This window comes from Apteryx mantelli, chromosome 31, assembly GCF_036417845.1.
Source record: "Apteryx mantelli isolate bAptMan1 chromosome 31, bAptMan1.hap1, whole genome shotgun sequence".
Lineage (NCBI taxonomy): Eukaryota > Metazoa > Chordata > Aves > Apterygiformes > Apterygidae > Apteryx > Apteryx mantelli.
In genome coordinates this window covers 3534506-3553915 of record NC_090008.1, presented here as the reverse complement: position 1 = coordinate 3553915, position 19410 = coordinate 3534506, and the positions used below count along the sequence as shown (strand labels likewise).

The window sequence follows — 19410 nt, the reverse complement described above, 5'->3', positions numbered from 1 at the left end:
CCCCCCGGTGCCTACAGCCGCGGAGGCAGCCTGGGCCTGGGAGCCTCGTCGCCCGCCGATTTGGGGGGCCGAGCTCCGGCCATCCCCGGGGGTGGGCAGTGCCGGGCCGCAGCTGGCTCGGCTCAGCTCGGCTCTGCACAGCTCAGCGGGGCTTGGCGGGGCTCAGTGCGTCTCGGCAGGGCTCGGCCCGCCCTAGGTCGTCCCGCTCGCTCCGGCCCCGGATCCGCTCCCGGCCCCGACCGCGGTCCCGGCCCCACCTGCCCCGCGCACGCAGGGGGCGGGGTCATCGTGGAGGGGCGTGGCTAACCAAGGACGTGGCTAGAGCAGAAGGGCGGGTCAGAAGGGGGCGGGTCAGAAGGGGGCGGGTCAGAAGGGGGCGGGTCAGAAGGGGGCGGGGCCCGGGGCGGGGCCCGGGGCGGGGCCGTACATAAGGGGCGGGCGCGGCGCGGCGCCGCAGCGGCGGCGGGAACGGCAGCGGCGCGGGGTCATGAACGGGCTGCAGCGGTGGTGCGCGGTGCTGGACGTGCGGCCCCACGGCGAGAGCCCGGTGAGCCCCGGCCGGGGGGGCGGCGCCTCCCGGGGGTCCTCCGGCCCGGGGGGTTTCCTGCTTCGCTTTCGGGGGGGCGGGAGCCGCGGCCCTGCGCTCCGCGGTGTCCCGGCGGCTTTGGGGGGGTCCCCGGGGTGTGCGGGGCCCCGGCGCGGGCTGCCCGCGGTGCTGCCTCCGCGTAGGAGCCGTGCGCGCCTGCGAGCCGGGCCCCTGCCCCGGAGCCTGCCGGCAGCCCGGGCGCCGCGGCAGCTGCTCGGCGCGGCCGCCCGCTGGCTTCGCTCCCGGGATCCCGCCCGCCTGCAGCTCGGCGGGTGCTGAAACTCGTCTCACCACCTACGGGAAGGCGCAAGAAGCGCTTCGAGCTCTGTAAACTTTGCATTTCCCCCTCCGGAAGCCGCGTTGTCTCCTCCGCGGAGCTCGGCGCGGGGTGCTCTGTGCTGCCGGCCCGGTTTTCCTGTACCTCCCTGCCGCCGTGTACTTTCGCTTGGTGAAATGATGGGCATTTTGGTAAACCGCTGATCAGGCAGATAACGATGGAGAAATGTCAGCGAGTGACACTCCCGGGCTCGCCTGGCGTGTCTGGCAGTGCCGCCCGCTGGCTCCGTAGTGTTTACTGCCCTCGTAGGAAATCCAGCTTGCACGTGGTCTCGCTCAGACATACTTTTTGTCAGCGATTTATACCGATCTCTTTAGCTTTTAACATCCCTGTTGACTGGCTTTCAGTTGCTGTGGGACTGTGATGAGGAGATGTGCGATCGGAGCAGCTGGTAGTGAGTATCTTTTAGCGATTACTCACTTGGCTACAAACAGCCTCTTGTTTTCTCTTCCTTATTGTTCAGTTTGCTCAATTGCAGTCAGCAGTTCGGGATTGCGGAAAGGCCAGGTCCTGGGTGTGGTTGGCAGCAACCTGGACAGGTCTGTGAGCCGAGCGTGCCGGGGAGCCAGCACTCCCCCGGGGTCCCTGGAAAGGGGTGAAGCCCACCCGCCTGATTGCCCGATGGGCAAGGCTCGCAGTGGGCAGTTTGGCTGCTTTTTTTTTTTCCTGGATCCCAATGGGATGCGTGCAGGGAGGGACCCTGCTGATGAGGAATCCTCTAAAACTCCTTTGGTCTCTATGCTGGAGAGCAAACGCTCAGTGCCTGGTTCCTTCTGCCAGGCTGGTGTCTGCCTGGCTCCCAGATCCAAGCCCTGTTGGGGTGACTCATCTTTGAGTCTCTGCAGTAGAGTCCTAATTCCCCGCAGCTTTCTGGCCTTATAAGGAGCGATTGCCGAGTTGGGCATGTTTGGCTAATAGGTTATTAGGGTGATAAGTGCCTCTGTAACGCTGGGTATCTCCAAACACTGGAGCTATTTGCTAATGATCCTTGACGATCTCCTCTGGGTCAGGTCAGGCCTGTTCTTATTTAACAGTTGAGATGGATGAAGTGACTTGGCCGTGGTTGCAAAACCGTGCAGCGTCATCAGCATCGCTCCACTCTCTCTGGGGCCCTTGGACAGGGCTGTGTCTCCTCCAAGCCCTCTCCCCAAGATGTGGGAAGTCGTTCCAGTGGTTTTCCTGGCCTCTTTCTCCTGGGGCTGGTCTGTGAATGGTTTCTGTGGAGCAGAGCTAATATCTCTCCAACCAGCCTTGTACCTAGGGTCCTCCCAAAGATTTCCAAAGTTTTCGGCTTCCCGAGTGGCGTTTTATGCTGGGCTTGACGATGAAGAATTTGTTGAAAGACTTAAAAATGACTTTGGCATACCTGAAAGCCTGTCCTGACTGCTAGCCTTGTCTTCCCATCTATCCCTCACCTTTAAATTTCAAGGGAACTGGCTCTTTTTGGATGATTGAGACCAAAGCCAGCTTTTGGGAAAGTATGCTGGTTGGGAGTGTAACTGTTCTGCCAAAACTCCTCTGACTATCGGCTCTTTGCTGTAGTGAGAAAACAAACCTTGCCAAACTCTCCGGATCACGGTTAATTCCTGAGGCTGGTAGTAAAAGCCATAAACATGCAGCGCAGGGTGTGTTGAGAGCAACGTACACCTCCGGGTTGGGTAACCTCCGTGCACCAGAGTACGGTTAGGGCGTGAAGGAAGTGGTTGCCATACCAGGTTTTTTTTCCGACATGAGGCGCTCCGGGAGGTGAGTGCAAGGTCCTCTGTCCTCACTGGACAGCCATGGCGTTGTGAAATGCTGTGCTGCCCACAGGAAACAATGGGGGAGGACCCCAAAATCCACTCTCCCCTCTGTTTCGGAGAGGCGCGGAGCAGCTTACAACTCGTAAACAGGCGGTGAGCGTTGGCAGAGCTGATTTTATGATAAACCAGAGGTAAACAAGTGGGGCTGACTGGTGCGGGGGAGTTCCCGTGGCGCCGCTCTTCCGGGTGGAGGCAGATTCAGCACTGCGGAGGGGGAGAAACGATGGGGTAAGTTATTCCCTGCAGGGAGTGCAAACATCTTCTGCAGGAGGGTCAGCTGCGACAGCCCTCCGAGTTGTTCCTGCTGTGCGGTGGAAGGGCTAATTCTCCCCAAAACTGTCTGGGGGTGGATGAAGAGCTGATGAATTTTTGCCTGTAAGATGTCCCCTTTGGTGGCTGTGAGATGGTAAGCTTAAAGCCCCCCAAATAATAGTGCTAGAGGCCCTCTGGGAACCGGCAAATGGGTGCTATGTGGGAATAAGAGCCAAATTAGCACATGCAGGGATTGGGGGGGATCATTTAGGTGAATAAGTGAAAGCGGATTGTCTCTTGCAGCCCATTTCACGCAGGTGTCTTCAAATGGGAGCTCAGGAGCTCGCCTGGGTTCGGCTGCTTTGAGCCTGCCTGCGGCTCGCGTGCTTTTGGAGCTGACCTGGGGAATGCCTGTTAAACCCACGTCACGTTGGCTGCACCCGTTCGGAGGCCTTCGCGTGACTAATGGAGCGACCGACTGCATTTTCAGGCTGCCTGCCTGCATTTTCCCCCTTGTAGGGGAGGAATTCACACCTTGCAGTCCTGCAACAATTTTCCCCTGGAGAGGAACAGGCTCCTTTTACTCTCCTACAGCTGGAGCAGACGCTGTTCACCGCAGTGAAGGTTACTGTAGGAGAAACAAGCTCCGCACAGGGAGGGATTTGCAGTCAACCTGACTGGGTTTGCACCTGCCTTTGCTCCCTTCAAAGCCCTGAAAAAGCTGTTTTTTTCTCTCCCTGTGGCCAATAGAGGCTTGCTCAAACTCCCATCTCACAGCTGGCTGTGTAAGATGGCTGGTAGAGCCACACTGGAGAAGCGCGTTGGCTCCTTTCCCTTGCGACAGAGGTGCCGGGCACGCAGGGAGAAGCGCAAAAGGGGGCCAGCGAGCGGCTGGCTGAGATGCACCGGGTGGATGCAGCTGGGAGAAGCCTTTCCCTGGTCTGCATTGGCATGGTCCATTTCCTGGTGCTTTGACCTGAGGATTCTTAGTGCTGGCTGCTTTATGCTCTGCTACTTTGGAAGTCGTGGCCTGCTTTGTGGGGCCACGCATTGTCTCTCGTCCACCTGGTTTGCAGCCAGCTTGGCTGAATCTTGAATTTATCCACTCTGTGTGTCGTGATTGCAAGCATCCCAGTGCTGACTCCGGCCGGTTTTGAGTCTGCCTCCGGGGATGGAGCATAGGCTTGTGCTTGTTTCTTATTGCAGCAGATCTCTCATAGGAAAGCGCTGGCAACGTCCCACCATCATGGGGGCTGGAGGCACGCACGATGGTGCTTGTGAGCGCCGGCATCCTTATACTCATGAACAAAAGCTGCGACTGGCGACACGGGAAGGGACCAAAGTGATTTGGGCTGGCGTGGAGTTAGGTGACCCGTGGGAGGGAGGCAAGGTTGCTGCGTCGAGGCAGGACTTCCCAAAGCACTGAAATGGCTCTGGAGCAAAAGGCACTGGGGGCTGAGTCACTGAAGAGCACAGATGCTATTTGACTGCTCCTAAGCAGGGGTGATACCCCACTGCTGGTTGTCTATGGATATTTCTTCCCTATAAGAGCTGGACTGAAGTGAGGATGGCTCTGGCTCTGCTTGTCCCTGCATCTTGTTTGCTTTCATCGGCAGTTCTGCGTGAAAACTGGGTGATGTTTTGCATGTGGATGCTGCCTGAAGCTGCTTCCCCTGGTGTAAAACTCATGGGTGATTCCTAGCTCTTACCAAAAATATCAGCCGCTTTGGATGCCTGCTCTACATCAACCTCTTCTAGTGCTTATGTAGCTCCAAAGGTGATGTCTAACTCCGTGGTTCTCATCTGGGGAAAATGTTCTCTGAATAAAAGTTGCAGGCAAGTATCTGGCTCAGCAATGAGCACTGAGTGCTAGCAGAGCCCTAGTGAAGTCTGCGCCAGATAATTGTCTTAACAGGGGAATGAAGTGGACGATCGTAGTGTTTGGCTCCTGCAAAGATCTATGAGGGCTCTTAATTTCCCAGCAAGCTGGCGTTTGGGAGAGTAGTGCAGGCACAATATTTTGGAAACAAACAGATGGCTTGTTGGGACTTGGACAGTGAAAAGTGCACTTGAAGATGGTGAGGCAGGACTACCTTGGTGGTGCTTTGGAGAGCAGGAGGCTGTGTCTGAGATGTGGCAAGGGGAGGGCACCTGTCGCTCCACCGGCACCCACCTCAGCTCCACGCTGCCTCCGCTGCTGTCATCTGTCCAGGCTAACGAAACCTCAGAGCAACTCCTGGTTTGGAGACTGTGTTTACTACAATGTATTGGTGACACCTGGAAGTGGGTCCTGCTGGGAAGGGGTGGCTTTGCACCACACGGAGGGTGCTCGGTGCCCATGTGGAGGATTGCAGGCTGCCAACGGGCTCCTCCAAGCACTGGGCTGGAGCGCTCTGAGTGTCTGCACCCTTTACTTTAAGGCTGTTTATAGACTCTAGCTCTCTGTCCATCTCCTTAAAAACTTGCTAGTGTCCTGAACACCACTGAAACGCATCTTCAGCTGCCCACACTAAGAGAAATGCTTTGAGGGAGCAGTTAAGCTTAGAGCGGTGAAGGCAAATCTGGTCCCAGCTCACATCTCTGTAGATGCAATAAGCTGCAAAGGTCTTTACTGTGAATCTGGCTGTGGTGGCAGTCCTTTCTCCAAGGACTCGTCTGCTGCACCTGCCTTGCCAGCAGCTACTGAAATGGGCTCAGCTCAGCCTGTGCCAGTGCATGTTCATCCATGTGCAAGTGCGTCTGGCTCCAGCTGTGGTCGGTCGTGCGTAGGGCAAGGAAGGAGATAAATATATTGATGTCCTGGAGTGTGAGCTGAGAGCAGCTGCTTTCGCCCAGCTGCTGCTGAATGTCCTGCAGCAGCACCCGAGTCACCTGCCGGCGTAACTGATAATGGCCATGACTTGTCGCGAAGGAGGGCCCGTGTTAAAATGAGTCCAGCGCTTGCTTCTTCAGCCTGTCTGCATTATCTCAGTCTTGGCTGGGCCACGGCTCCTCTCCAAGCCCTGATGAATTTGATAAATGTCATTGCTGTGTGTTAACTCTTACTCATTTTAATCCAAGCGTTAGTTTGTAGGCTGGAGCTCAAACCAAAGGAGCAGGCAGCTTGTTTGTGCATCTGTGGCAATGCTCATCTGGCTTTCGAAACAAACTGGCCTGGTTCTTGGCCCATATCTGCACGGGGCTGGAGCCGGCTATGAACAATTTGCAGGGAGTTAAAACCTAAAACCTGCCTCTTGTTTTAGGACAGCTTGAAGGTGCTGAGGCTGACTCTGCCGAATGACCTCCCAGGAGATAGATGTGAGCAGGTGAAGCAGAAGGTGCGTGTCTCCCGTGCATGGATGCTTCACCTCCTGTAGGCATGGTCCTTGTGTGCCAGGCTCCAGATCTTATGGCTTAAATGCTCCATGGGACTTTAGATGGGTGAACTTTGTGAGGAAGAAGATTCCCCAACTTGTGTGTGCAAGCTGGAGTAGGAAATGCAAGTTCATATGCTAACTTGGGGAGGGGAAAACTGATGTTTGGAGGGAGTATCAGTTGCTTTACACTTCGTGAAGTAGAAAATTCCTCTCCTGATCTGTTAAACACTCCGGTGCCAATTCTTTAGACCATGCTTGCTGCCACATTCCTCTGCCGTGGTGCATAATGCTGATTTGACTAGCGCTTCCTCCAAAAAAGCCAGGCAAACCATTCCAGCTGGTCTTGTATTTCTGAAAGCTTTGTCCTTTTTCTGTGTCTTGCAGCCAGTAGGAAAGGCCTTTGCCATGGTGGCCAACAGATCAAGCAACGGTCACTCCCTGGCATCCGAATGCATCAAATCCAACGATGGCGATGAGGAGATCATTAAGGTACGGTCACTGACTTCCCGCTGCTGTTGGTTTTGTTGCAAAGCAGTTTTGTTCAGTGATAGGTGGGACTGACAGAAAGATCTCACATGAAGCTGCAAAGGCAAGAAGCTCCTGTACAGGCAGGAGGCTTGCTGCAGCACCTGCATCAGCTCAGGAAACTTCCCAGGCTTTGGGGGGATGCAGCATCAATCTGCAGCAGCCGCTCTAGGACTGTAGAGGAGGTAGCGGCTTCTTAAAGCCAGGGAAGGTTGGCTGCAAAGGGGAAGCTGCCGGTGATGTGCAACAGGCTGCAGAGGTTTGGGAAGCTGTGGGATCTGGTGTTCCAGCCTCCGAGGAGCCTGGCTTTTTTGCTGACGTGACTGGGATGTCTGTAGTTCAAAACAGTCTCACTCACAGCTTCCCTGGTGTCAACATCTCTCTTGCTCAGGTTTATCTCAAAGCACGGGCTGAGGGCAGTGTGAATCACGAAGAACACGTCAACCAGCTGAAAAGTGAAGTTCGTTACATTCAAGAGGTAGCTATGTCCGTGGGGGCTCGGGCTTGCACGCGCTGTCCTGATGTGCAGCTGCTGGCAGGGGCTTGTTGCGAGGGTCTGGGGCGCTCTGCTCTCCCCAGGGGCGTCCAGCGGTGGTTTCACACATTCAGGGCTGCTCCTGCCTTCTCTGCCAAAATGGAGGTGGTGCCCTCGCAGGCTCAACATTGGCCGGCTGCAGCACTCGTGTCCCAGCTGAGCCCTGTGTGTGTGTCTGAATGACTCTGGCAAACCGGCAGTGGAGCTGAACTCTCTAGTTTGTTGACTTGCCCATACAGGGCACTAGTCTAATCAAGCACCATAAATTAATTCAGCCTGACTAATTGCTCTGCTATACGGACTGAATTTGAAGAGTGATGTGTGATGACTTTCCCCCAAGGCTGTCCCCTGCATGCCTGGGTGCGGCACAGCTGGAGCCTCTTGTTAAAAGGCAGTTTCTTTGGTATGTCTCATCTCCCAAAGTAAACTGGATGATGAGGTTGTTGGGAGATTAACCCTTTCTTCTGCTCCTGGTGGGGATATTTCTGGAGAGGTGGAGAGAGCTGGTTGCAAGGTGTGGAAGCGGTTGCATGCATGTTCTGGTCTGGGCAGCTTGACTTAGCAAAAAAGAACAACCCCAAACCCCAAATTTAAATTTGGGCTTGCTCTCATGGGGGAGTTTCTATGCTGGGTGCTGGACCCAGGGAGAAGTGAGGGGCAGATCTTGTAGCACATCCTCCAGATCTTTTACGTCATCCTTCTGACTCCTCTGCCAAAATGCATGTTTTTCTCCCCCCTCCCCCTCAAGACAACAGAGCATTCATGCTGCCTCCTGTCTGCAATACAGACTTGGTTTGGACTCTCAGGCATTCCCAGAGCTCCAGCCCTCCTGGGGGTGTTAGTCACCGAGATCTTATCTCTCAACCGCCTGGACACTGCCGTTTTGTGCGCGTTCCTCCCCACTGCTGGGGCTTCGACTTCAGCTCTTCTGATCTGAGCTTTCCTCTAGCTCCTGGCAGCTGAGATGGAAACGGGAGTCAGGTTTCAAAAGGCCTCTTAGTAATAGCCGAGTGTGACTTAGCCCTTGTCTCGCTGAGAAGGCCGTAGCCCTATCAGAATAGCTGAAGCAGCATAACTGTGCAGTACGACTTAATCCTGCATGTGAAAACCAGCAAATAAGTTAAACCAGTAAGTTGTGGTGGTGGTACTAGTCTGTCTGTATTGAAGAGAAGTGCTCTGCACTAGGTCGTGCAATCAAAAAACCCTTTGGATGTCTTGATCTAGCCAGAGCAGAGTGACTGCTGTCCTTGGGTTAAGGACTCGATTGCTGCCCTGTGAGAAACCCGATGTGCTCTTGGGCAGTCCTGCTGCTGCCCGCTCTTGGGCAAATGGCTTTGCCCAAGTGCCTCGGGCCTCTAAAATCCAGCAGTGCATTACTGGGGGAGGGATGAAGCCACACCGTAACACTTTGAGAAGCTTTTTCTCTTTGAAAAGTGCTGGAGTTGCAGCCCTTCAGCATTTGCTACGGCTGAGGAAAAGGCCCATAAATCATTTCTCTGGCTCTTCTTCTCTGACTAATTTGGGTAGCTGCAAGTCAAGACTGTACTTGTCTGAATCCTGCAGGGTGGCAGAGATGGAGCTGGGGAGCAGCAAGGGTCTTTTCAGCACTTCCAAGCTGTGGTTTGTGATGATCTCTTCAAAGGCAAAATCAATGATTACTGAAAAATCAGTAGTGTCTCCAGATTGTTGCTTTTTTTTTGCCCGTGATCCTATGATAAAGCTGCCTAGCAAGGATCGTAACTGCTGCAAGAGCACTGCTTGCAGGCAGGTCTTGAGCGAAACCAGAGTACAATTTGGTACAGAAGCAATCGATTGCGTCTTGGCTCGGGGTGTCCTCCAAGCCACCACGCCTCCGTTTGATTTCTCTTGGGCTGAGTGACACTGTTCATGCAGATCAAGCTAAATTGACTTGCCTTTGCCAGGCTAGAAGTTCTTTGAAGAAGCTGCGGGAAGACTTAAGTAGTAAACTTGAGAACAGACAAGGAGATAAACAGCCTGCACAGGTAACGGGAGCATTTCTCGGGCTTTAAATGACACTTTTTTTTTTTTTTTTTTTAAACAAGATGTCATCTTTGGGTCCAGAAATGATAAAAGGGACCTGAAAGATTGAGGTGCTTGTGGCAAATAAAAGCCACCTTGGTACCACTTACAGGTAAAATTAGAAACCTGCATAAGCAAGTAATGAGGAGTCAGTAAGCAACATGCATTGGCTGGCCAAATGCGCTACTGCATGTTTAATTGCGGAAAAAACTCCATCTTGAGTTGCTGTGGTGCCCCAGAGCTAGCTGTCTGCATGCAACTGTTTGCTTTTTTTGCAAGTGGCTGGGCTGGGAAGCGTTACATGGCTGTTGGTGTGACCTTTCCTTAAATAGGTCATGTTGGAAAAGCAGAACGGAAGCTGGCTGTACCCTGAGAGCCTATGTGCCGATTCCTGGGAGGATCAGGTATGTAGCTGAAAGGGGGATTTCTGAATTATGAACAGTAACATCATTTTTTTTCTTTTGAAATCTTCCTCCCAGCAGGCAACTAGGAGCCTGTTCAGCATGTGATCAGACACTCTTGCCTTGCCTTTTACAGCTAGCTGTAGCATTAGTCTCATCAGCATCAGGTCAGAAATAGACTGCAGCTTTATTATAAAAATGTACCTAATGGGTTTTTAGATCTCTGAGCATGAGAACTTTTTAGAAGCAGGGCTCACAGAAGTCTGAAGTTGGTAAATATTTCTTAAGAGCTTCCCACCCCCAGCCAGATGCTCTGAGCTGCCCCAAAGCAGAAAACCATCTGAACAGCAGCTCGGGGGCTGGGATTTGGGATTTCAGGCTCAGTTGCTGACTTGATTCCCATTGCTGGGTTTCGGGTTTCCCAAGCATGGATCACTACGGCATCCCTGAAAGCAGGGCTTGGAAGGCAACCAAAGGATGTTGCGTGCATTATCTTGAGGGCTGGAAGCTGACGCTTAAGTGTGGTGGGAGGTGAGGATAGGAGTTCCTCTTGTCATCCACGCTGAGATTTGATGTTGCAGGCTTTTTAACCATCAGCCCTACCCACAGAAGGTGTGGGGGGGGCTCCTTTGATACCTCCTCGCTGCTGAGCTTGTCCTCTTAACCTCTCTGCAGGAGGAGGATTATTTGGGAGATGACGTGGAGAAAATCCGGCAGACAGCAAAGAAGCTGTTCACGAAGCTTCAGGAAGCTGAGAAGCACCATCAGTTGGAGAAGAAGGCCTTTGAGGTGACTATGTTGGGCATTTCTCTGTTGGGAGAGCGTGGTCTGGGGAGCTGCATGGCGCATGAACCTCTGCGGTCCAGTTGCAGACCGCAGGGCTGGGGCAGGCTGTGTTGGTGTGTGGTTGGGGTGTGCTTTAGCCATCACTGCTGGGGTGGCTTGGGCTCCAGGCTGATGAGCCTGGCTGGATTTGGGCAGCTGAACGTGTCTGGTTTCTCCTTGCAGATCAGCAGGCTCAAAGCGTGCTGCCTGCTGCTAAAGTGCACCAGGAGTAAGGCCTGGCTCCTATGGGTCTTGCAAACCCTAGCAAACAGCCTCTGTGTTTGCACAAGCTAGTCTGGAGTCATAAATGCTTTCCCAGTTAAAATTAAATAGAAGCAGCAGCGAGGTTGAAAGGTGGTCTCTCCAAAATCTGCTGAGCCTTTTCTTGCCCCAGCTTGCCCCAGCTGTTTTTTGCACCACATAATAAGAATATGCAAGGGAGTCTCCTGCCACAGGCAGCATAGCATCAACCTGCAGCATGTCCCCAATGTTTTGGGAAGGGACATGATGTAGCAACTGGGCCACTGTCTGTGAGTGGCTGCTGTCCACAGCCGCTGTCATTGGCAGCCTGGGATGAAACCATCGGAGTGCAATGGGCAAGGCGGTCTGTGGCTGTCAGTGATGACAGCCTCTCTCTGCTGAGTGGTGCTGACGAAGCTGCTGCATTTGCTTTCCTCACTTCCTCAGCGCTAGTGATTAATGGTCCTCTTTGGTTTGTTCTCCTGTGACTGCTCACTGCGCGGATGGGTTGGGCATAAGCGCTTTACCTCACGGCTCTGAGGCTGCTGGTGGCTGGTGGGAGAGGTGACATCCCAGCTCACATCCTGTCCCACAGACCAAACTGGTCCCAGGCAGCCTAGGGGCTTCCCTGGAGCAGGTTGGGGGACAGCGCTTGCTCTGTCCACTGGGGAAGTGGGTTTGAGTGATGACCTCTTCCTCCAGTGAGGCGACGTCAGTCTGCGATGGCAGTACCTGCACTGAGTGCATCTGCACTTGTGCTCGGGACATCGCTGGGCATGTTTGTGGCAGTGCGTTGGGGTCTTCGTGCCACTTCTTGTGCAGGAGTGGGCGTAGCTGTGATGCTGACTGTGGGCCGTGAGCCTTGATGGCAATATTAGGGATCCCCAACATGGGGGTCTCATGGGGTCCTGATCCTGCCAGCAGTATCCAGATGTTCTCAATTTCCCTTGTGGTCTGAGCCTGCTTCAGTGGGGCTCCACACTCTTGTCCCTTATCTGCTCCTGAGCAGTCGACGCATGAACAGGGATGGGTCCTGAGGTCGGTTTCTCAGGCCGGTGGCCCCAGAGGAGCCTGCAGACAGCCCCAGAACATACGTGGCTGAGAAAGAACATGTTTTTGTTTGAGGTGCCTTTGTTGCTATAGCATTTAAGCGCTCGCTCCTTTGAAGTGCTTTGAAGCCAGGTGAGCTTTCTAAAGAACCTCTTCTCTGAAGCATGTTGGGCTGTTTGCCGAGACGCCCGGCCGCCTTCAGTGAAATCTGCCTGCCAATGCTTCAAGCAGCAGTGACGCTTCAAAACATTGCTTGGGAGAAGGTTTCTAGAGGCTTTGGTGTCTGGGTGCGCCAGGGTCAGTGCTAAAGAGGTCTCAATCTTTTTTGCAGCGGACAGTCTCGCAGTACCAGGAGGAAGTGGAGCAAACAAGCTCTGCCCTGCGGAGAGTGGAGAAGAGTGTGATGGAGAAGGAGGTGCAGGTGGATGAGCTACAGAGACTCCTGGCAGGGATGGAGAAGGTATCATCCCCGAAGCTGTGGTGGGGCTGACTTGACAAGCAGAGCTGCCTGATCGCTCTGTGTTGGTGCAGTGGGGAGGCCCAGTGGTGCTGAGCTTGGCAGCACTCAGCGCAGACCCTCTGGGCAGCAGTCCCCACAGAGATATATCCCTTGTTTGGACCTGCTGCAGAGTACCGTATGGAGAGTTTGACTTCCTAACTAGGCTTTATGTGAAAGCATCAGACAAAGAGCTATCTTGAGCCTGCTTCTGAGAACAGCTGAAAACTGACTGTTTTAGACAGTTTAGACTGTTTTAGACTTGTGTTTCTCAAGTCTAGAAGATCTGGTTGCTCTGTGCAAGCACTTTCTTCTAGGTATCCTAGAAACGCGCATGCAGTCTAGACAGCTGCCTGGTTCTTCCTCTCATGGGGCCATTAACACAACCTTCAGTCCTGATTTTCTTTTGGCTGTGGTGGTCTTGTAATAATATTAAACTCATAAATCTAACAGTTTAGTACAAGCATGAAGCAAACTGAGACTGCTGCCTGGCCCAACAGCAGGGAAGGAGATGGCTTTATGCCTCGCCCGTAACCTAGAGGAAAAGGAGTGGGACATCTGCTGTCGGTCATCTCTGTGGCTGCCCTTGCCTGTCTTCTCTTGCATGTAAATTTAGTGCTCATGAAAACAACCCACAGCTCATTGGAGAGGCTGAGCTGAGCCTGCCTTGCTCTCTGGGTGTTTGTAGTTTGCTGCTTTGTATCGGCTCTGAAACAGAGGCTGAGGAGCATGTGTTGCGACTTGTTTCCCTGTGTGTAATGCAGCCTCTCGCTCTGCTGCAGGAGCACAGGAGTTTGCTGCTGAAGATGAAAGAAGGCGAAGCCGAGCTGGCGAGGCTGAGAAGCGTGGAAGGTGACAAGCTCGCCGAACAAGACCGGTGAGGCTTGGCCTCCGGCTCGGCTGCCAACTCCAGAGCAAGCCCACGCCGCTGGGTCGGGGTGTCAGCTCGCCGGGGCATGACTGCACATTCCTGCGAAGGGCGTGCTTGCTCTCTGGCTTGCAAAACAGCGCCCTACTCCCAAGAGCTGACTAATCTCCAAATACCTCCCGCAGCTTTGCTCTGCTCTGAAAACCGAGGCTCTGGAGCTGGACAGCTCGGAGACCTCTAGCGGCCACGCTGCGGGCTGGAGAGCTTGGGGCAGGTTTTGCCCTGATTAGGGAGCCTCGAGACCAGCTAATTCTTCCCTTCATGTAGGATTTGCTACATCCAGCCAGTATCCATGTGCTCCAGGGATTAATTGGCAGTGATTTATTTCTTGAAGGCCTTGTTTTGTGGCCTGACTCTTCTTGATATTCCTGTGTCCCTGCAGACTGTTGCTGGTAGTCCTTGCGGCTCCTGTTTGAATAAGTTTTGTCTCTGCCTCTCCTTACCTTGTCTAGTCGATGTGTTTCAAGAGCTGTGCAGCTGTAGAGACCTGACTGGTAAAAGCTGCTCTGGGCATAGCTGAGCAGGTGCTGGAGGTTTTTCCCTTTCTGGGAAGCCAGACAGCAGCTCCTGGACTCTCCATTTGTTTTTCTTAGGTCGACCAAGCTGGAGAAGGAGGTGGCCATGCTGCGGGAGAAGATACACCATCTGGATGACATGCTGAAAAGCCAGCAGCGCAAAGTCCGCCAGATGATTGAGCAGGTGAGAGGAGCAGGGCTGGGTGCCTCTGGGGTGGGGAGGATGGATGGGGGCAGAGCTGACCTGGGAACAGCAAGGAGGCCTGGGCTCGCAGGGTCCTGCTGGGGTGGTAAAAATGTGTCTTGAATGAGCTGCTGGGAAGCAAAGGAGTGCTAGTTTGCAGGGGCAATTCCCTTTGCAAACCAAAGGGACACAAATTCAAAGGCAGCCCAGAGCCATGTCCTGCTGTTCTGAAGCAGCAATGGACCCTGCAGTGGACAGCCCAAAGGGCTTCAGTGCTAGATGCAGCAGCAGTTGCGCCCTGGGCCAGGGAGGGTAATAAAAGGACTACTGTGCGCCCAATTTGGCCTGCTGAAAGAGTTAAAGCTCAGCTGTGTGAGCAGAGGCTCCTTCAGCTACAGCTTAATTCTCAGACTTAATTTGAGGCTTTTTTGATTGTTTTTTATGCAGACCTTGGAGTTAATGTTGTGGGTGTTCACAGGTGGAAGGATGGCTGGCTAAGCTGCCCTCCTTCCTAACCACTTCTTCAGCCCAGGCGTACACGAGAGGGATTTGTAGCTGGTGTGAACTTTCTTTTACAGCTCCAGAACTCCAAAATAGTGATTCAGGCCAAAGATGCTGTGATCCAGGAGCTCAAGGAGAGGGTTGCTTACTTGGAGGCTGAGGTGCGTCCTACTAGGGCCGTCTCAGGGGGGTGGACAGGGGAGGCTCTGAGCTCAGAGCCTCTTGTTGAAATATCCTGGTGCGACTGGCTTTCACGCCTGTGGGATGTGGCCGTTTTTGTTACGGAAATGACTTTTGCAGAGTGTCAGGTTCTGGGCAAAGTGGCCAGCAGCAAAGCTGTTCCCTTGCAGTGACACCTGCTTTGAGCAGGGAAATGTGCCCTCTGCAGCTCCGAGGGTCATGCTGGTTCTTGAAGCTAGTGTGATGGTTTCTGATGAAGCCAGGGTTGCTGGAGCAGCTGTGAACTCAAATTGAGTTCAAAATAATCTCATCAAGCACACTTCTCTGGCAGCAAAACCCTTCTTGCTTACAAAGCTGGAGTTGACTGCGTGCGTGTCAGAAATTAAAATTGCATTCCAGCCTCTAGGATTGTAATGCATGTCAAACTTCTCTCCTTTTTTGGATAAAATCGGAGTCTGCATTGGCAGTTCTAGCACTTTCTTCTTTCCTTAGTGACTTATTTTGCTAATCTCTGCATGGGGACTGTGTGTTCATGCAAAACCCTCTGTTGAAGCCAGGCAGAAAGCAGAACTGACTCCCAGCACCAGCTAGGGAGACTTGCACACACATAGATTTCCATGTTTTCAATTCAGCTGCTAGCCAGATCTTATAAACCATCCCTGGCGCTCCTTTCGGTGAGCAGCTCCTCTGGAGGGTTGTGTTTAATTTCCCTCAAGAAAAAGCTGCCCCATTGCAAGAGGTTATACTGAAGCGTTCCTCTACTCCCCAGCAAGCAATCTGTGTCCCAGCAGCCCTTCTGTCCCCAGCTGCCCTGTGCTAACCATGGCTCCAATCTCTTTGCAGAACCTGGAGATGCATGATCGTATAGAGCACTTGATTGAGAAGCAAGTCAGTCGGGGTGGCCACAGCTCCCGGGCACGCTCAAAATCGGAGTATGTGAGCAGGTATGTGGGGAGCACATATCCTTCTGTGATGGGGGAGCCTGCCAGGCTACTCAGTAGCTTCATCTGTGGGTCTGTGTCTCATCTGGGGAAGAAGAAGGTGCAGTCTTGGAGATGGTGCTGGACTCAGGGTTGCTCCCTCTGCCTTTGTGAAGTTACTTCATAGTTGCCTGTTTGCAGAGGGGTCTCCTTTCCTGTATCCCTCCTTCAGGTGAGTAAAGATCCCTCCTGTGGGTAGTTGAAGGGGGAAAGTCACCTACCAGGGCTGGGACAGGACTTATCCTGCAGGTTTTCCTTTTGGGCTGGCTGAATAAATCCTTTCTCTCTTGCAGCAAAACGGTGACGGGCCCCAAGCCACTGCCTCTCATTCGAGTGGTGGAAACATGAGTTTCGAGGGCCAGTCCGAGCTGAAGACTCTCTCCTTGTTATCATTGACTGGATTTCCCTGCTTGGCTGCCGTTCTCTGGCCTCTGTGCTCACAGTCTCCCCTGGACCTCTCAGTGGAGGGCAGTGCCCCTGGAGAACTGTGGCACCTGAGGACAAACCTTGCTGAGGAGGTCCTGGCAGAGGAAGGAGGCTTATGAAGTGTTCACACTGCTGTCCCCCGCTGGGTCCCAGGGTCATGTGGATGCCAGTTTGGTGGAGACTGGCTAGGGTGGCTGGGACCAGCTGGCCCTGGTGTGTACAACGCGGTTCTCTAGCTGGAGAGCCCAGCTCGCTTTCCCTGGTCAGTCCCGGGTTTGCCTGGGTTGCTCTGTGAGCAGCCTTTGCTTCTGAAGGGCCTTGTCCAAACAGAGCCCTCCCTTCAGATTTCAGCTTGCCAACATGGACTTGGGCTTTAACTTTTTTTTCTTCTTTTTTTTTAATTCACTCTTACAAGAAGAAATCCTCCTGAAACTGGACTCTTTCCTGTAACAAAGCTCAGTGCGTGACAATTTGGGAGCCTCCACCTCTGATCTCCAGTGCATCTGGCTGCTCCAGACTTGGCAAAGGCTCATGTGGCCAAAATCAGTGTATCGACATGCTTTTCCCAGTCCCTTTCTCATGAGGGTAGAGAAATTGTACCCAGTGTACATGTCTAGTGTTTAAACCCAGAAGCTGTTTAGTTTGTACCTGTATTTATTTCAATAAATTATTGGTGTCTTCCAATGATGTGGTGACAGGCATGATTGCTGCTGTCCAACTCCAAGGGAGCATATTTGAGGACTGCCTGTCCCATGTTTGAACTGGAAAATACCAACCAACTTCCTCTGCGCTTGCAAGTTATGAGCTTGTCTTGTGTGCGTGCCCGTGCTTAGTAAAGGAGCTTGGGTAAAGCTAGAGGAATGTTGTTGGTGTTCATACCTACCAGAGAGGTGAGACAATGTGCTGTAAACATACCTCGCAACTATTAATACCAAAAACATGTATGCCTTAATCTGTCAGCCTGTAGCCAATTGAATACATGATGTTAACAGTGCACATGTGCTGGCATGTGGTGTGGATTTGTTGGTTTTTTTTTTTTTTAAGGCTAAGCTGGCCCCTTGCTTGCTTCCCTGCTTCTGTAGGGAGCGATAGGCACTGTACTACTTTTCATGCTGGTGTGTCAAACTCTGTTAAACTTCCCGTTCACCTTCCTGGGCTCCTTTGCTCCATGGGCTTGGGCCAGTGCTGGGTCTAAACTGGATCCTGGGGCGGTGAATGCTGCTGAGCTTGCTGAGGGCCAGGCTGAGCGGTGAAGAGCTCCCTGCTTGGGGCTCATTTCATTTAAACACACAGTTCCCCTGGGCCCAGGTTGGCCCAGAGGCTGCTGTGGCAGCCTTTACTGTGCTGGGCTGGAGAGCTGTGATCCGGAAGGAAGCTCCTCTAGCTCTGCTGTCCGCTTTGGAAAAGGCCCTTGGGCTGTGCTGTGCTGCCTCTGGGGCAGGCTGAGGCCTTGCTGCCCTCCTGGGGCAGTGTCTCCCTCCCTGGAGGGGGTGGCACAAGATGGCCCCCACTCTTGAGGGCAAGGGGCCTGCTGGGCTGCCTGCCCACAGGAGTGGGCCGCTGGCCTCTCCCACCTTTGTGGCTGCCTGTGTCTAGCCAGCCCCGCACGTTGATGTGCTCGAAGGGAGCCGAAAAAAGCCTCTTCTTAGCGCCCCCCCCCCGGTTGCCGTGGAGACAGCTGCGGACCGGCACTACAACTCCCAGAAGCCCTCGCTCCGCCCTCCCTTCCCGTCGTGCCCTGCGGAGCCGGACTACATTTCCCGCCGTGCTCCGCGCCGGCCGCCACTCATTGCCGTTGGCCTACATTTCCCATCGGCACCCTGGCCACGGGGGGGCGGTGTCCTACGGTGGCCGGCGCGGCGGCGATCGCGTGACGGGCCGGCCGGGCGCTGCTCGCGAAGATGGCGGACGAGGAGGGCGAAGGGCTGCCGCGCTCGGCGGCGGCGCCGCACCGGAACGGCGGCGGCGGCGGCGGGGCCCTGGCGGGTTCGGGGGGCCCCCGTGTCGTCCGCATCGTCAAGTCGGAGTCCGGCTACGGCTTCAACGTGCGCGGCCAAGTGAGCGAGGGCGGGCAGCTGCGGAGCATCAACGGCGAGCTCTACGCCCCGCTGCAGCATGTCAGCGCCGTGCTGGGCGGCGGGGCGGCCGACCGCGCCGGGGTGCGCAAGGGGGACCGCATCCTGGAGGTGTGAGTACGGGGGGGGCCGCCGCTGCCCGGGGCACCCGCAGCCCGCTGTCGCCCGCCCTGCTCGGGGGGTCCCAGGGGAGGGGGCGCCTTCACCCGCCTCGCTGCCGCCCCTGCGCTGGGGGCTGGGCCTCGCCGGGGCCTGGGGGGGGGGCTTTTGGGGGGGGAGGCTGAGCTGGTCTCTCCCGCAGCGGGGGCTCTTGTGGAGGGTGTGTGCCTCGGTGGGGGCGTGGGGGTCTCCCTTCACGGGGGGGCTTTATCGGGGGGCTGTGCCAGTTTTCCGTCACCAGAGGCTTCATTAGGGTGGGGGTTCCTATTGGGGTGCTGACCTGGTCTCATCTCCTCTCACTGGGGTGTTGCGAGGGGACCCTTATGGGGGGGGGAGCTGTGCCAGCTTTCCCTCATTGGGAGCCCTTACGGGGGGTCTGGTGTGCTGTCCCTTCATCGGAGGCTTTAGGGGACCCTTCTGGGGGGGGAGTCTTTCCTCACTGAGGGTTCTTGGGTACCTCTTTCTACAGACAGGTTGTGGGCCAGTCTCTTTTTATGGGGGCGTGTGAGCTAGCCTCCCCCTCACTGAGGTTTTTAGAGGACCTCCTTCTTTGTGGGGTGAAGGGTATGGAGGGACTGAAGGACATTGCCCTATGAAAGAGCCCATCTGGGGAGGTGAGGGCTCTTCTTTCTCTATAGGGAACCTCTCCCTTTGAGGGTGAATCTGAGGGTCCCCTCCGCCATGCACATTTGCCTTGGTGGCCTCCCAGACCTCCTATCCTCAGGGAGATTTTGCCTCCACTTTTATTTTGGGGGAGATCTCTTGGATCCCAGAGCAGGATGGGCTAATAGATAGTAGATGAGGAAGGGGGTGTGCTGCCATCTCCACCTCCAGCAAGAGAGATTATCTGGAAAGAGGGGGTGGTTAAAGCTGGGAACCTTCCTTGAGGAGGTGGAGGGAGAACATGGAGTCTTTCCCCCAGGCAGTAGTGGGAGGGCTGGACCCTTCTTTCCCCCAAAAAGATCCTTTGATGGGCAGGACTGAAGTGGGTGTCAGCTGTCCTTTGGGCCATACCCC

General features: G+C 54.5%; 2 protein-coding genes across 8 annotated transcripts in view; both read left to right on the top strand.

Annotated features, from left to right (window-relative positions):
• Positions 1–466: 466 nt before the first annotated feature.
• On the top strand, positions 467–17153 carry TUFT1 (tuftelin 1). Of its 5 annotated transcripts, XM_067313277.1 has the most exons (13): positions 467–547; positions 6220–6294; positions 6718–6822; positions 7250–7336; positions 9316–9396; positions 9766–9837; positions 10510–10623; positions 12281–12409; positions 13228–13322; positions 13967–14072; positions 14651–14734; positions 15597–15697; positions 16027–17153. In XM_067313277.1, exons 1-13 carry the CDS (start codon positions 488–490, stop codon positions 16079–16081), a joined length of 1164 nt encoding a protein of 387 aa, XP_067169378.1. In that variant the 5' UTR covers positions 467–487; the 3' UTR covers positions 16082–17153. The 5 variants fall into 5 exon arrangements, with proteins under 5 accessions (XP_067169378.1, XP_067169379.1, XP_067169380.1 ...); XM_067313278.1 differs by lacking the exon at positions 6220–6294; XM_067313279.1 differs by lacking the exon at positions 9316–9396.
• A 907-nt stretch (positions 17154–18060) lies between these two features.
• Positions 18061–19410, top strand: part of SNX27 (sorting nexin 27) — a 42056-nt gene continuing 40706 nt past the window's right edge. For all 3 annotated transcript variants that reach the window (XM_067313584.1, XM_067313583.1, XM_067313585.1), the window contains exon 1: positions 18061–18347. In XM_067313584.1, coding sequence (XP_067169685.1) covers positions 18061–18347 — 287 coding nt within the window. The remainder of the gene's footprint in view (positions 18348–19410) is intronic.